At 45.4% G+C, this 17,068-nt stretch overlaps 1 protein-coding gene across 6 annotated transcripts in view; it reads right to left on the bottom strand.

Moving 5' to 3' along the window:
* The window catches only part of BICRAL (BRD4 interacting chromatin remodeling complex associated protein like), a 52,260-nt gene that overhangs the window by 18,672 nt on the left and 16,520 nt on the right, over window positions 1–17,068 (bottom strand). For all 6 annotated transcript variants that reach the window (XM_029944453.1, XM_029944449.1, XM_029944454.1 and 3 more), the window contains one exon: window positions 14,240–15,919. In XM_029944453.1, the coding sequence (XP_029800313.1) occupies window positions 14,240–15,919 (1,680 nt within the window). The remainder of the gene's footprint in view (window positions 1–14,239; window positions 15,920–17,068) is intronic.

Below are 17,068 nucleotides of genomic sequence, written 5' to 3'. Positions count from 1 at the left end.
GACTACTTAGTTGGGAGCTTGTCTCTAAGAATCCTGCTAACATTGGTATACATTTTAATTTGTTAGATCCTATGGATTATCTTTGATACCATGCAAATACACAGGAAAAACTCCAACAAATCAAAATATATTAATATGTCAACCTCAGGGCGCCTGGGTGGCTCAGTTGGTTGACCGTCTGACTTCGGCTCAGGTCATGATCTCGCGGTCTGTGGGTTCGAGCCCTGCATCGGACTCTATGCTGACAGCTCAGAGCCTGGAGTCTGCTTTGGATTCTCTCTCTCTCCCTCTCTCTCTGCCCCTCTCCTGCTCATACTCTGTCTCTCTCTCTCTCAAAAATAAACATTGGAGTGCCTGGGTGGCTCAGTTGGTTAAGCATCTGGCTTTGGCTCAGGTCATGATCTCACGGTTCGTGGGTTTGAGGTCCGTGTCCGGCTCTGTGCTGACAGCTAGCTCAGAGCCTGGAGCCTGCTTCAGATTCTGTGTCTCCCTCTCTCTCTGACCCTCCTTTGCTCACACTGTCTCTGTCTCTCCAAAATAAATAAAAAACATTAAAAAAATTAAAATAAAAAAATTAAAAAAACACATTAAAAAAATATGTCAACCTTGTGTTCTAGGGTTCACTTTGAAAGAAACCAATTACAATCTAGCAAGAAAATATTCACCTAATACAAGGCAGTTACTGAATGTGGGAGACCACTGGGGGGCTCTGCCTAGCCATGTTCGCCTCTGGGAACTGCCCAGTAGCTGCAGAAATGGGGTGGGGCCGGTGAGGCTGGAGAAGACCCGAAGATGTGTTACCTGCCAGAGGCATGGAGTGCTGAACTTCAGAAAAGGAAGGAGCACTTTTTCTTCCACTTAAAAGTGCCCAGCCTGGGACCCCTGGGTGGCTCAGTCAGTTACATGTCTAACTCGTGATCTGGTCTCAGGTCATAATCCCAGGTTGTGGAATCGAGCCCTGTGTCAGGCTCCATGCCGAGCAGGGAGCCTGCTTAATATTCTTTCTCTCTCTCCCTCTGCCCCTCCCCTGCTCTCTCTGTAATAAACATTTAAAAAATAAAAGTGCCAAGCCTGCCGATGGAGTGGCTTATTTACCCAGAGGGGTACACCTTTTTCTATTTTGGCTCAGAGGGGCACTTTTTCTTAATTTGAACAAAGGCCCTGCACACTGTGGCAGAGGCCCTCTATGGTTACTTCATGTCACCCGTGACCCTACCCCTGGCTATGGCTTCCTGAGCCCCGGTGGGTCATTCAGACTCTCCTGGGAGTTTCGAGCGGTGGTGAGGAATGGACACCCAAAGGCAGGGGCTCTCGAATGCAGGTTTATAGACTAGGTGCATCCAGATCACCTGGGGAGCTTCTGAAATACCAAGTTTCTGGGTTCTATCCACAAGATTCAGAAATCCAATGTGAGCTTAAGAATTTAAAATTCTAAAAAGCTCTCCACTTGATTCTGATGACTTGTGTTACATGCTTGGATAATAATAGGAAGCTGGCCTGAGGTGGCCATTTTGGCAAAGGAGAAGAGTGAGAGAGAACAATGAAGGACAGGGAAAAGGCACTGCTATCTTGAAGAGGCTGAGGGAACAGCAGAAAGCCTGATTTCTGACCTAAGAAGAGCTACACTAGACTTCCTGAAGATCCTCCTATTTCACTAAATGTTACGGTGAGTTTGTTTCTTAGAAACATTTTTAGAGTTTATTCATTTTTGAGAAAGAGAGAGAGACAGAGCTTGAGCAGGGGAGGGGCAGAGAGAGAGGGAGACACAGAATCTGAAGCAGGATACAGGCTCTGAGCTGTCAGCACAGAGCCCGATGTGGGGTGCGAACTCATGAACCGTGAGATCATGACCTGAGCCAAAGTCAGACGCCCAACGGACCAAGCCGCCCAGGGGTAGGGTGAGTTTCCGAGAGTTGCAACCCGAAGTACCTTGATGTCAGCTGTGTCCACAGCACGAGGGTAACCGTAGAGAAGGCAGCTGAAGGACACCAACATGGTCTCTGCCCTCTGGAAGCTCATCATCCAGAACGCTCTCAGGTCAACCCAAACACAGCTCATCAGCATACTATAATTATGGCCTCCAACCTCAACTGGGCCCTTACGCCTGTCCAGAGGTCCTTTCCTTCCCCTGGCCGGCTCTTTTGCTCACTTCTCACCGAATGCTATTTCACTGTCTTCAAATCTATAAGCCACAGCATTCAACTCTCTGCCACCACTGCTACCCCCCACCTGCAACCCCAGCCGACCTTTCCTTGCTTCTCCCATCACAATGGCAGAGGCATCCTCCTCTTTTCTACAAAGGGTCCCCCCCCGCCCCCCCGCGCCCTGGAATTCATGTCCATCTCCCTCCCATCAGCTTTGAAAAAAATGCTCAAGCCTTTCCCGTATCTTAAAAAACGAGTTCCCTCGGCCTCTAGGCCTCTACCTCCTGTAGCTATGCGTTACCTTTGTTTTTCTGACTGTTGCATGTGCTCATTACCATGCCTTCCGGTCTCTCCCGGGTCTACTTCAGTCTTTCTGGCTTCTGCACCTGACACTTCATGGAAACAAGTCTTACCGAGGTCAACAGCTGCCTCCTCGATGTGAACTCTGTCAGGAACATCCCAATCCTCACCTCCACTGGCTTCTCAGTGAAACTTCTCTCTGTGGACCTCTGTCCTCCTGCCTGTCACATTCCCTTTTCTTAGCATCCAGAATGCTGGGCCCTATCGGTTCCTCCTCTCTGGAACCCTCGGAATCTCATTTGTGGACTCTTTTTGTGTCTAATCTCCTAAATAGTGAGGTGCCGTGGGGTTCTCTTTCACTTTTTCTTTATTCACACCCTCCCCCTGATCCATTTCATCCATTTTAACCACTTCAGTTACAATTCATGTAGAATCCACGAACTGTGAGATCATGACCTGATCATGTGCTGGGCAGTCTCAGTTGAGTCCGCATTTTGGTCCTGTGCTTTGGGACAGACAGCTGTTTATCATACAGTCTGGCTGTCTGGCTTGGCAAGTACATCCCACACTGAACTCGTCATTTCCCTTCAAACCGCAGCTCCTTCCCATGGTATCTCTTCAGTGAACCTGGTGTCACTGGCCAGAGTGTCAGCCTTCTCTCTCCGCTTGAGCCAATCAGAAGGTCTATCTAACCTAACTGTCTGGAAACCATTCCATTCCCACAATCTCTAGTGCCATGAGGCTGGGGTAGGGCTCCAGCATTTCATGCTTAGATTATGACACTGACTCCTTAACATGCCAGACAAGGGTCCTGTATGATTTGGTCCTTGCTCACCTTTCCTGCCTAAATCTGCTGCATATCATTTGAGCTTGCATTCCTGTCTTCTCAGTATCATGATCTCTTCTCTCCCAGGCTTTGCGCTGCTGTTCCCACTGCTGGGACAGTCGTCATTCAAGCCCTTGCTACCTGGGTAACTAACTCTTCTTCCCTTAGTAAGTCTCTGTCAGAAATCACTACCTCAAGGAAACCTTCCCCAACCTTCCCATCTGGGTTAGAGGTGTCTTTCCTGAGCCTGGTGCTTTGGAGTACTTCTTTTTTTTTTAAGTTTTTAATGTTTATTTATTTTTGAGAGAGAGAGGAAGAGACAGACAGACAGACAGAGCCTAAGTAGGGAAGGAGCATAAAGAAGGAGACACAGACTCTGAAGCAGGCTCCAGGCTCCAAGCTGTCAGCACAGAGCCCGAAGTGGGGCTAGAACCCATGAACTGTGAGATCATGACCTGAGCCAAAGTCGGATGCTCAATCGACGGAGCCACCCAGGCAGCCCAGTAGACTTCTATCAGAGCTTCTAAAACAGTGTGCCGGGGCTGTCAGCTTATCTGTCTGCCTTCTGCTCTGCAGCTGACCGGTGTAGCCCTGGGACTTTGCCCAGGGCTGGCCATGGTAGGTTCTAAAATATCATTGAAGGAAGCAAGTTAGGAAGGAAGGAAACATTTAGCATAGTAAGTGATTATGCACCTGGTGAGCAATACAAACAAAAAGTACAGAGAAGAGATCTGGGGACACTGGAAAAAGGTCATTCTTTTTTAGATGCTTTGGGTGGGGGCCCGGAGGACAGGAAACGTTTCTACCTGCCAGGAAAGCATGTTGATGAATACCCATGTCATAAAGACACGGGGCTCACAATGCGTCTGGCCAGTCAGGGAAGTGGGGAGGAGGGGTCAGCCTGGCTAAAAAGGGAGGGTTTCCTACTAGGGAAGCTTAACTGCCAGCCAAGGGGTTGTATTTTCTCTGGTGGCAATGGGGAGACTCAGGTCACCAAGCAAATGTGTTATGGTGGAGATCTGCCTTTAGGAAGAAGAGGCGGAAGGCAAATTAATCACCCAGATAATTGCTACATTTGTTGACGTGTCAGGGTCAGAATAGGCCTTGGAAATCATCTAAGCCGAGCAGTTCTCCACCCTGGTTGCTCTGTAGAATCACTTGGGGGAGCTTTCGAAAAACGCTGATGTTTGGAGTCCTTTCTCCACACTGTTTAAATCAGAATTTATGGAGGAGAGGCCCGGGCATCTATGTTTTTAAAAAGCTCCCTAGGTGATGTGATTGCACGGCTAGTGTTCCTTATTTTAGAGCAGAGAAAATTAGGGCTCAGAGAGTTTAAGATGCAAACTTTGATCACAGAGCTCATACCCGGCAGAGGAGGACCTACAAGTGAACTCCGACTCCTAATCCAACTCTTGTTTTTTTCCCATTACATTGCAGCCCCTCTAGAAGTCTAGTTCAGGGTAGGATGTGGAAAAGGAGAGAAATGGGAGAATATGGTTAAGCCAGCTGCTAGGTACAGTCTGCCTCTCTAAGCAATTTGGCCAGGCTCGGAACCTCTCTCTCCTAGACTGTGAAATGGAAACAGTAACTACTTGTACCCTGGAGATAAGGATTAGCAATAATGTGGATAGCATGTACTAGTTGTTAACAATATGATGGTTATTTTTGTTACTATTGGAAAGAACAGATGTAAGACCTTCAAAGGCCAATCTGTAGGATTTAGTCACTTATTAAAAGTATAGAAGGAGGGGCGCCTGGGTGGTTCAGTTGGTTAAGCGTCTGACTTCAGCTCAGGTCATGATCTCACGATGTATGGGTTCAAGCCCTGTGCCGGGCTCTGTGCTGACAGCTCAGAGCCTGGAGCCTGCTTCAGATTCTGTGTCTCCTTCTCTCTCTCCCACTCTCCCACTCACGCCTCTGTCTCTGTCTCTCTCTCAAAAATAAACATTAAAAAAATTTAAAAATAAAAGTATAGAAGGAGAGGAAAAAAACATTACCTAGATTTTGAAGTCTGGGTGTCTGAAAATCCAGTGGTTCCACAGTAAGGTTGTCAGGCTGAGCTGGAGGGAAGCGTGGGGAGGGAGTGGGGTGGGGGGGGAAGTGGGTGGTCACTATGGCAACACCTGCAAGCAGTGGTGAGTGCTGCCCTTGAGGAATTGACAGTGTACTAAATCTGCTAGTGATTTAAGCAGATTTGGCTTAAATTAGCATGTTTACTTGCATTTGATAGGCTAAACTCTTGTAAATTGCCTCCTTTAATCACTGACTTTTGAATATTAATCTGATTACAAGAAAGTGTAAATCCTGTAAATTATTCTCTGCATTCAGGGATTTCAGTTGACAGAGCTCTTCAGAGAAATGGCTGATTCCAGGGCTGAGGCACAGTAATCGGAAGACACGCCCACAGCGTCTTGGGCCACGGAATTCTCAGAGTAGATGCGGGAATGTCAGAAGTATGGAAGTCGTCTTTAGCAAGCCTCCACGGACTGCTTTTGGGACATTTTAGGCATCAAAAAGAATAATGAAAGCACTAGAATGTACCGTTAACTACAAAAAGAATACATGATCTTTGAGGGATAGGCACTAAACTATCACAGATGAATTTGTGTGTCCAGATTAGCCTCCCAACTACGCTGGGCAGGGGGGTGGGGGGACTGAGCTGGGGACGGATGGACAAGCACGGCCACGAGTTGGTAAGCATTGACGCGAACTGTGCACAGGGGCTCACTGCGCTATTTTGTTTACTTTTGTTCTTGTTTAAAATTTCCGAACATAAAAAGTTTAAAAATGAGTGCAAAAAAACCCCCAAAGTGAGTTCATAGTGTTATTCAGAGAGAGAGAGAGAGAGAGAGAGAGAGCGAGCAAGTTCTTCTTTCTGGAAAAGTTCCAGCCAATAATTATAGATAGGATAACACAATTAGAAAATCACCATTTTGCAACCACCAGTGTAAGAATCTGGTGAGGCTCATTGATGGAGTCTCAAATCACTGGGTGAGAGGCTGGGAGAGAGGACAGGCACGCGGTCCCAAAGCACCATCCTGGAGATCATTTCTGCTCTACGAAGGGAAAGAAGGTACCTCGGAGTACCGGGCGGAGAAAAAACCTGGCAGAAGCCACCTTAGCCGAGGGCTCACACCAATAATAGGACAACTCAACATTTTGTGTCTTGCCAAAACTGTTTAGCCTGACTCCGATCATGAGGAACCGATCAGGGAACTCCACACGGAGGCCACTCTACAAGACAAATGATTGCTGTGGACCAGAGAGGTGACAACAGCTGCTGTCAGTGCTCTGACTGGATGCTGGAGTGAAACCTTTGTAACGGACATTACTGGGTCAACCGGGAGAAATCTGATACAACTGCAGTGTATTACTGTTAACTTTTTTTGGTTGTGATATTGTGGCTGTGTTGAAGAAGGCCCTTGTTTCTTATTAAAACAGCTAGTGAAGTATTAGGGGTCAGGGGCTGTGACATTTGAAACTTGTTTTCAAGATGGTTCAGAGATAAAAGTGTGTGAGTGCGTTACGTGTAGAGACACACAGACATGGAGAAAGCAAGTGTTGCAAAACATAAATAATAGGTGAATGGGTCCACTGTTCTCTTCCAACGTTTCTGTGAATTTGGGAAGTTTTCACAACACAAAAGGTGGGTGGGGACTTAAGTTCACTCTACAAGAAACTGGTTACGTTGGTTGCCTACAGGGAACTGGGTGGCTGGGGGTCAGAAGGAGGCAAATTTTCACTATAGTATATACCTTCCTGTACTTCATGGATTTTGAACTAAATACATGTATTTTCTATACCACAACCAAATAAAATTTATATTTAGAAACTTATTCTGCTCTAGAATGAAACTTTATAAGATCAAAACTTGCTGAATTAAATTTCCCCCAAACAGACGAACATGGAAGGTCCCTGCTAACGGTATTGTTGTTGTTTTTAATACTTATTTAAGTAATCTCTACACCCGACATGGGGCTCGAACTCACAACCCTGAGATCAAGAACCGCATGCTTAACAATTTGAAAACAATCTGAAAGAGTCGCATCCTCTTCTGACTGAGCCAGCTAGCGCCACGGTGTGCTGTTTATTCCAACATTCTATAATGTAATTTCTACAGAAATTGTAAAGTAAAAGAGCGTCACTGTAAGTGTTTCTGGATGTTTCGGGGGGTTAAGTGTTAGATAACACCTCAACATGACTTTCCCAACTTCGCAGCCTCTGAGGCTGTGTCCTCCTTACTCCAATAAGCCTGATGCAACTGACCTAGTTCCCAATACTTTTTGGCATCAAAAGTCACAAAAAATGACCCTGGAGCTGCCCGTGGGGGCTTCTTGTTACCTCTGGATAACTGAAACTTTTGGCAGTCAGAGAGATGTTTTCCCCCTTATCACGGCATTATTTGTCACACAGGGGAAAAAAGAGAGAGAGAGATTATGTCGTAGCTGATTATATATAATTAGTAGCAGCAAACATAAAGCAGATCAACACATACTGATATAAAAACAATCGTCAAGTTATGTAATTCGGTATAAACGCCCACAGCGTGCTGCAGAGTTAGGCAGACCCGCGGCATTTGTGCCCGCAGGTGCAGAGGCTGTCCCTGGGAGAACAGAGAGAGAACCCAGAAACAGTGGCAGACTTTTGGAGAAACCTGGGGACTGGCAGGAAGATGATTTTCACTCTCAACTCTCTTGGAACTGTTTTTAAGTTTTTGTCAGTTGCACATTTTACTTATTTTTAAAAGCATAAATATGTGTTGATAAATGCTATCTAGGTATCATGTCTCTTGTGTGGGGCAAGTTTTTAAAACTAGAAGCAAAATGGGGCACCTGGGTGGCTCAGTGAGTTGAGTGCCGATTTCAGCTCAGGTCACGATCTCGCATTTTGTGAGTTTGAGCCCCGCGTCGGGTTCTGTGTTGACAGCTCAGACCCTGGAGCCTGCCAGATTCCGTGTCTCCCTCTCTGTCCCTCTCCCACTTGTGCTCTGTTTCTCTCCCTCTCTCAAAATAAATAAACATTAAAAAAAGGTAAAAAAAAAAAAACTAGAAGAAAAGTGAGAATAATCTATTATTCTACTATCCAGAGAACTGCTGTTAATGTAATATTGCATTTCTTTGTAATGAAATTTCTGGGTGTTTAATTCACACTGGGTTTTCTGTTTTCTAATTCAACATATTATTTCTCCCCATCATTTTTCTAGAAGTGAAAACAAATTGTTTATTCAATCTTATACATTTATTTTAAAACAATTTTTTAAGTAACCTCTACACCTAATGAGGGGCTTGAACTCATGAACCTGAGATCAAGAGTCATATGCTGAGTTAGCCAGGTGTCCCTCTTTATTATACATTTAAATGCACATTTTAAATATTTCAACTTTAAATGTACACTTAAAATTATTTTGTAAGCCTTTCCCCAAGTCTCTAAATTACTTTTTGAAAATAATTTTATTTTCTAAAAGATTTTTTTTGGGGGGGTCCTGGGTGGCTCAGTTAAGCGTTCAACTTTGGCTCGGGTCAAGATCTCATGGTCCATGGGTTCAAGCCTTGAGTCGGGCTTTGTGCTAACAGCTTAGATCCTGGATCCTGCTTCGGATTCTGTGTCTCCCTCTCTGTCTGCTCCTTCATGCTCATGCTCTGTCTGTCTGTCTCTCTCACTCAAAAATAAATAAACATTAAAAAAATTTATTTTTTTAATTTATTTTTGAGAGACAGAGAGAGACAGTGTGAGCAGGGAGGGTCAGAGAGAGAGGGAGATACAGAATCTGAAGCAGTCTCCAGGCTCTGAGCTAGCTGTCAGCACAGAGCCCGATGCGGGGCTCGATCCCATGAACCATGAGTTCATGACCTGATTGAAGCTGAATGCTTAACCAACTGAGCCACCCAGGCGCCCCTAAAATTTTTAAAAAAATATTTGCAATACTTCTTTTACTGTTCTGCAATGTATTTTTAAAATATTTTAAAAATATTTAATCTTGAGAGAGAGAGAGAGAGAGACAAAAAGCAGGAGTGGGAGAGGGGCAGAGAGAGAGGGAGACACAGAATCTGAAGCAGGCTCCAGGCTCCGAGTTGTCAGCACAGAGCCCGATGCGGGGCTCGAACTCACCAAAGGTGAGATCATGGCCTGAGCCGAAGTCTGTTGCTTAACCAACTGAGCCACCCGGGAGCCCCTAAAAAACTTTTTAAAATAAAGATTTTCTTTCTTTCTTTTTTAAAGTAATCTCTACACCCAACATGGGGCTCACACCTACAACCCTGAAATCAAGAGTCACAAACTCCACCAACTAAGCCAGTTAGGTGCTCCTTGAAAGCATTTTAAATAGCTGCATAGTTTTCATCACAGCCGATCAGTCTCCTATTATTAGACTGGGTTTTTTTTTTTTTTTTTTTTTTTTACGGTTTTATTTTTGAGAGAGAGAGAGAGAGAGCATGAACAGGGGAGGGGCAGAGGTGGGGGATAGAGGATCCGACGCTGACTCTGCGCGGACAGCAGCAAGCTTGATGCGGGGCTTGAACTCATGAACCATGACATCATGACCTGTGCCACAGTTGTACGCTTAACCAACTGAGCCATCCTGGCACCCCTAGATGTTTGGGTTTTTAGAAAGCTTTTTAGCACCCGAAGTATAGAAAAATATCTACAGCATGCTATACTTGGATAAGAAAGGAAGGTGGGGCACCTGGGTGGCTCAGTTGATTGAGCATCTGACTTTAGCGCAGGTCATGATCTCCCAGATGGTGAGTTCGAGCCCCACATAGGGCTTGCTGCTGTAGGTGCAGAGCCTGCTTTGGATCCTCTATCTCCCTCTCTCTGCCCCTCCCTTGCTTGCACTCTCTCAAAAATAAATAAAGACATTAAAAAAAAAAAGAAAGGAAGGGAAATAAAATATACCTATGTCTGCTTATTTGTGTGAAAATAAACGTGGCATGAATAACTAGTAATGAACAAGATTGGTGAATACAGAGGTGGCCAAGAACTGGCAGGAAATGGTGGAGGGGTGGGAGAAGGGTGCAGTGAGGAGCTCCAGGGACATTTTTCTGCAGAGTCCTGACTTTTGGGACCATGCTAATGGGTCACACTTTCAAAAGAAATTAAATAGATATAATCAATAAGGGTGGTGGGTAAAGACTTCTACAATTAATAAGCAGAACTATTTTTCAAATGAATAATATAACTACAGGTCAGGGAGGAGGGAAAAGTGCTAACCCAAGTAACTTCAGAACACAGTATTTTGACTGTACACCTTTAGGCAAAGGGCAACTGTAAACTGATGTTGAAATCTCATTAGCAGGTTTGTTTTTCATGGGGGTATGGAGTAGGAATTCTGAAACTCTTTTCTGTGTACTCTAGGATTGAGCAAATAAGTAAATATACTGTGGAGTGGCCATTCTCACTGTGAGAAAAGAAGAAACATGGAAGATGTTTGGAAATGGAAAAGAAAGAAAACTGAATAATGAACCCAGTGGTCCTCGACTAGAATAGGAAGTATCAATAGGAACTCATTGCTTTTAATATGGATTGATCCATAAATAGCTACAGATGTTGGGTATGTGTAGATATATAAGTCCCAGGTCAGTAGCAATGAACATGCAGTCCTCAGGTCATAGTTTCTAAATATTGTTCTCGGGGCGCCTGGGTGGCTCAGTCGGTTAAGCGGCCGGCTTCGGCTCAGGTCATGATCTCACAGTTCGTGGGTTTGAGCCCCGCGTCGGGCTCTGTGCTGACAGCTGGCTCAGAGCCTGGAGCCTTGCTTCGGATTCTGTGCCTCCCTCTCTCTCTGACCCTCCCCTGCTCACGCTGTCTCTCTCTCTCAAAAATAAATAAAAGACATAAAAAAAATTAAATATTGTTCTCTATTAGAAGGAATGAGGTTCCTTAAATACATGGTTGGTTCCAGGGCAGAGTCAGGAAAGTAAAAGATAAACATGGAACATCTTGTTTTGCCAGAAATTGCAGAAAGTGCTCAAGGAACAATGGAAATGTGTCAGAAGGACCAGCAGCCAATTTGGAGGGATGCCCAATGGCCATCAAAGTGACTTGGGCATCAAGATAAGTGACTACAACAATTTATAACCCACTAAATAAAATAAGAACCTCTGAGTCTATACTGATATAAACAAACGTGTAAGTGGAAGAGAAAAAGGAAATGCTTTCTTAGAGAAGAATGCCAACAACTAATGTAGAACAAATGACAGAATTAGAAAAATCTCTATTTGGTGGCCATCACAGCAATAGTAGATTCCATAATAATGGATTTGGTCAGGAATTATCAATGGAAACTTAATGTGTGTGCAAGTTGGATGCGCCACTGGATACTTACATAGTATCAAAGTACCTCCTAGAAGAAACTTATTAAGAAGCATCAGACATCATCTTAAGCAAGGGTTCTAAGTTTACACCACCAGGAATGGGACAAGTCCACATGACGATGACGTATCACTTCTGTGGCAACCCCACCAAAAATGTATGACCTGCATCTAATCATGAGGAAATGGTAGAGAAACGTGAATTGAGGGACATTCTACAAAAAAATTGGTTTGTACTCTCCAAAAATATCAAGGTCATGAAGGACAAAGAGAGATGGAGAAATTGTTCCAGATTTAAAGACATGATGACAGAACTAGACAGTGATCTTGGACCATAAAAACAAACCAATATAATTTCCCCCCCTTTTGCTGTAATGGGCATTCCTGGGAAAGTCGACTGAATCTGGGCAAGGTCTACAGATTAGGTGAAAATGTTGTACTAATGCGAATTTCTTGGTTTTGATAATGGTACTACCTACAGTTATGTAGGGAAATGTTTCCATTTTTAGAAAATACACACTATGTCCAAAGTATTTAGGGTTAAAGAGGTATCATGCCTACAATTTACTCTCAAAATTGTGTGTGCGTGCGAGTGTGTGTGTATGGGGGCAGGGGGACAGAAGGATAAAACAAAGGTAGTAAAAAATTAACATTTGGAGAATCTTGGTGAAGGGTATATGACAATTCTTTATATTATTCTTGCAACTTTCACTTTTTATTTCATTTCCTTTTTTTCTTTTTTTCAGAGACAGAGAGAGAGAGACAGTGTGAGCAGGGGAGGGTCAGAGAGAGAGGAAGATACAGAATCTGAAGCGGGCTCCAGGCTCCGAGCTAGCCATCAGCACAGAGCCTGACGCGGGGCTCGAACCCATGAACCATGAGATCATGACCCGAGTCAAAGCCAGACACTTAACCGACTGAGCCACCCAGACACCCCAGAAGTCTAACGTTATTTCAAAACACACACACACACACACACACACACACACACACACACACACACACACAAATTCTGACACTGGAAGTAATACACTGAATATCCTTGATCATAAATAATCTTTGTTTCCCTAGGATTCTTAGTAGAATGACTAAGTCTAAGGTATCTGATTTTAAAGCTATTGATGTACCCAGCACGGAGAGGTTTTTGACCACATCTAAAAATGGAGGAGGGGTGCCTGGGTGGGTCAGTCGGTTGAGCATCTGACTTCGGCTCAGGTCATGATCTCGTAGTTCGTGAGTTCGAGCCCTGTGCTGACAGCTCAGAGCCTAGAGCCTGCCTCAGATTCTGTGTCTCCCTCTCTCTCTGCCCCTCCCCTGCTTGCACTGTGTCTCTCTATCTCTCTCAAAGGTAAATAAACATTAAAAAAAAAAACAACAACGGAGGAGCAAGGCAGTGGAAAGGAAGGATGTGGGAGGGTCAACCACAGAGGTGAAAGCGGGGTGTGGAGCTGGAACTATGGACCGAGCTCAGGATGAGTGTGAACTAGAAGCTAGAGGAGGAATTCAAGGATCCATAGATAGGGGTTCAGGGCCAAAGCTGATGCCATTTGAGATGGTTTTCAGAGGCATAATCCTTCTGTGGGTTTACCAACTGCCCACAGTAATTTTGGATCCTTCCCTCCATACATCCCTCTAGTGCAGGCCAGTTACCGAGTTGCACCGAGTCCCTGAGCCTTTCTGGCTGGCACCCAAGAAGCAGCCACAACCTCTCCACCCAGTCCACAGTTACGTGACCTAGTGGCCTACTGTATGATATAAGTAAATAATCTATAATAAGCTTTCATTTTAAATGCCCATCATACGTTTCATCAAGTATATATATTAACTGGCTCTCATTGAGTATTTGCCATTTGCTATTAGTGACTATGTTAAGTGCTTTGTGTGGATTATCTCATTTAATGCCCCAGTAACCCCACAGGATGGTAGTAATAAATGTCCATTTTGGTGATGAAGAAAATTAAGTCTAGAGAGGTAAGTGAAAGTTAAGACTTGCTCTATGTCATAAAGCTTACATTCAAATCCATAAGTCTGACCCTAGAGCCCCAGTCCAAACCACAATGCTATGATGGATGAAAACTTTTAATTCAGGAGGCGTCTGGATGGCTCAGTCAGTTGAGTGTCCGACTCTTGATTTCAGCTCAGGTCATGATCCCAGGGTCGTGGGATGGAGCCCTGCATCAGGCTCCTTGCTGAGAATAGAGCCTGCTTAAGATTCTCTCTCTCCCTCTGTGCCTCCCCTCTCCCTGTTCACACAATCTGTTTATCTCTCTCTCAAATAAAAAAATAAAATAAAAAATAAATCTTTTTAATTAGGAAGAAAAAAGGCAATCAATCACAAGTTGAAAATTGTTAATGAGGGGCACCTGGGTGGTTCAGTCGGTAAAGCTCGGCTCAGCTCATGATCTCACGCACGGTTTGTGAGTTTGAGTCCCACATCGGCCTCCTCACTGACAGCGTGAAGCCTGCCCGGGATTCTATCTCTCCTTCTCACTGCTCCTCTCCTGCTCTCTCTCTCTCAAAATACATAAATAAATGTGAAAAAATAAAAGAAAATTGTCAATGAATTGGGAGTTTAGGATGAAAATTATATTCTGTGAAACACACAGTCCATTTTCCTGTTCTGGAATCACCCAGACATTCGTGCAATAGAGCAGACGTACCTGACAGAAGAACTGCTGCTGGGTTCCTGTGCCAGGGGTGTTACTGAAGGTGCTGGTAGATTTGGAAGAAGAAACTGGAAGACGATGAGCCGCACTGACCGGGACTGGAGTCCTGTTTGGCTGGGTCAGCTGCTCCCCCGCAAAGTTTGATCCTGATGCGCCCGACTGAACCGCAGACCCGAGGCTTGGATGGGCCGTGCTGGATGAGCTGACGACAGGGAACCGGCTAGGTCCCGACATGCTGGTCACCGAGGGCATGGTGGTGAAGCCAGGTCTCCCTTGGGACACGCTGCTCTGCCCAGGCGACAGGTGTAAGACGGTCGGTGACGCCTGCTGCAAGGGCATCTGGCCACCAACGATCTGAGGAGAGGCATGATTGACAATCACTGGGCTTCCCGAGGCGGCGAACGTGTGCCCAGACACCAGCTGGACGGCGGCATTCTGGTTGTTCAGCATCTGTCCAGAATACGGTTGGTTGGTCCTGAGCATGTTGGAAGAGTTTCTGTTCAACATGACATGCTCTGAGGCCACTTGGCCAGGGATGAGCGGAGAAGGTTGAGTCTGAAGCAGTTGCCCATTTATGGTCTGGACGTGGTGAACCGAGTTGGAACTGACGGAAAGGCTTGTGGGTATGAGGAACTGACTTTGGGGTGTGTGAGGCTGGCCCATGGGAGAGTGAATCACGATGCTGCCCCCGGCGCTGCTCACGGCCTGTGAGGTGACTGGTTTTCTTGTGTTCTGTTGGTTTACAATGTTCACAGACATGTGCGGACCAACGACGGAGCCCTGGGGTGAGCTGGCGGAGGCGAAAGAGATCCCTTGTTGCACGTGGTGCTGCTGTAGTCCCAGATTGTTCACGTTGTACGTATTCTGCTGACCCATCTGGATAGGCTTTGGCTGGATATTAATCGGGACTTTATTTGAATTTGGTGCGAGACCCCTCTGTATGATGATGTTATGCACGGGCAGGGACGTCTGAAAATTTGTGCTGTTAAATGGAACGGTGACAGGCTGTGCTACTGGACTGGAACTGGAGTTCCCAAACAAGGAGTTGCCATTGGGAGTCTGTCTGTGAACCAGGAGTCCGCCACTCACGTTTGACGGGGCTTGCTGCCCGCTGCCCTTCAGTATGATTTGAGATCCGTCTAGGTTATTGATAGTCATCATGGAGGGCTGATTACCAAATGACCCGATTAGCTGTATCTGACCAGAACCGCTAATCTGACTGCTATTCGACAGGTGCTGGCTGGGCACAGTGATCCCCACGTGCTGCATAAAGCCATGTTGCACACCCACTGTATTGCTTGCAAATGAGGCTCCAACAGGCACGTGAGTCACCCCTATAGGCTGCAGCGTCTGACCTGAGTAATTCGAAACATTCGAAGCCTGAGTAAAGGATGCTGATGAAGAAGGGTGAAGCTGGGCTTGTGCAAACTGTTGGCTTGAACCTATGCTGGCGTCCAAGTACGCCTCCTCTGCCAGGGTCTGCTCGGTGATGTTGGCCTCCTGCAGGGATTTCTGAAGAATGTCGAAAGGTTGGTCCTCACTGAGATCGGGAAGAGGAGAAGACTCAAGTTCATCTTCAAGAAACTGAAGGCTACTTGAAAGTGGCAGTCCATCACTGGGCCCTTCTCCAAGCTGGTTGCTTACAGCTTTGAGGGATGACTTAGGATCAGCATTCTAAAAAAAAAAAAAAGAAAAGAAAAAGAAAAAAGCCGTGGGTTACCTGGCATGTCCAACTTTTGAAAGAAGTTCTTCAAACAACATGACGGCTACCTCGCTTTTGAATAGAATAAAGCCTGACAGGCACAGCTCTGCTAAGTGCTCAGCTTTTTCTGATACTGTATTTCCTTAGTGAGGATGTTTAACATTATCTCTGTTAAGTGTGCACATTTAGGGCTCTGGGAAACTAGTTCACAGAAAACAGATACATACTGTTGACTACCTGGAGTTTAGCTCCATTCTTTCAGACACTGACATGGACTGTATTTTTCAGGACTGCTTCCGGTCCAGGGCTTCAGTGAGACCTGGCCCACAGTGTGTCAGGACCCAGGAAACAGCCGTGTCTAGCCCTTCGCACGACAGGAATCTAAGTGCGCTTTGGGGAGTTCTGGGTGTTGTTCTATTAGAGGTCCAGAAGGCATCCCAGATTCAGCCCTGTCCTTCAGGGCTTCTCAGAACGTGTCTAGGTCTGAACTCTACCCTCCCAGGCAAGACCAGTCCAGACAAAAACAAGCTTCCCCCCACAAGTGAGGGGTCATTTGATTTCTTAGAAGGAATCAGCTTATTATGCCACTTTCAAAATGATTTCAGTGTCCTATTCAAAGGTAAAAATCCATCAACATTTTAGTCATCAGGCACCCACTCATGCGTTAGTTTCTGTCCTTAAGGAATCCTTAGGAATGGGTATTCCAGCTGGAGACTGACTACACAGGCATATGAAGAGAACTAAACATGATAAATAAGACATACTCCATTGTCTAGCAGTTTGTCTTGGGACATGTCGAAATTATAAAAGAAAAGATACGGAATCAATAGGTGGGGAAAACACAAAGGTACTTCACACTATGAAACCGTATACTTAAAAGTGGTTACAGGGGCGCCTGGGTGGCTCAGTCGGTTGAGCGGCCGGCTTCGGCTCAGGTCAGATCTCATGTTTGTGGGTTCGGGCCCCGCGTCAGGCTCTGTGCAGACAGCTAGCTCAGAGCCTGGAGCCTGCTTTGGATTCTGTGTCTCCCTCTCTCTCTGCCCCTCCCCCTCTCATGCTCTGTCTCTCTCTGTATCAAAAATAAATAAAATATTTTTTAAAAAAATTTTAAAAAAAGTGGT

Source organism: Suricata suricatta, chromosome 7 (genome assembly GCF_006229205.1).
Source record: "Suricata suricatta isolate VVHF042 chromosome 7, meerkat_22Aug2017_6uvM2_HiC, whole genome shotgun sequence".
Taxonomy (NCBI): Eukaryota; Metazoa; Chordata; class Mammalia; order Carnivora; family Herpestidae; genus Suricata; species Suricata suricatta.
Note: the sequence above shows the minus strand (reverse complement) of the source record. Positions and strands in the feature narration are given on the sequence as shown.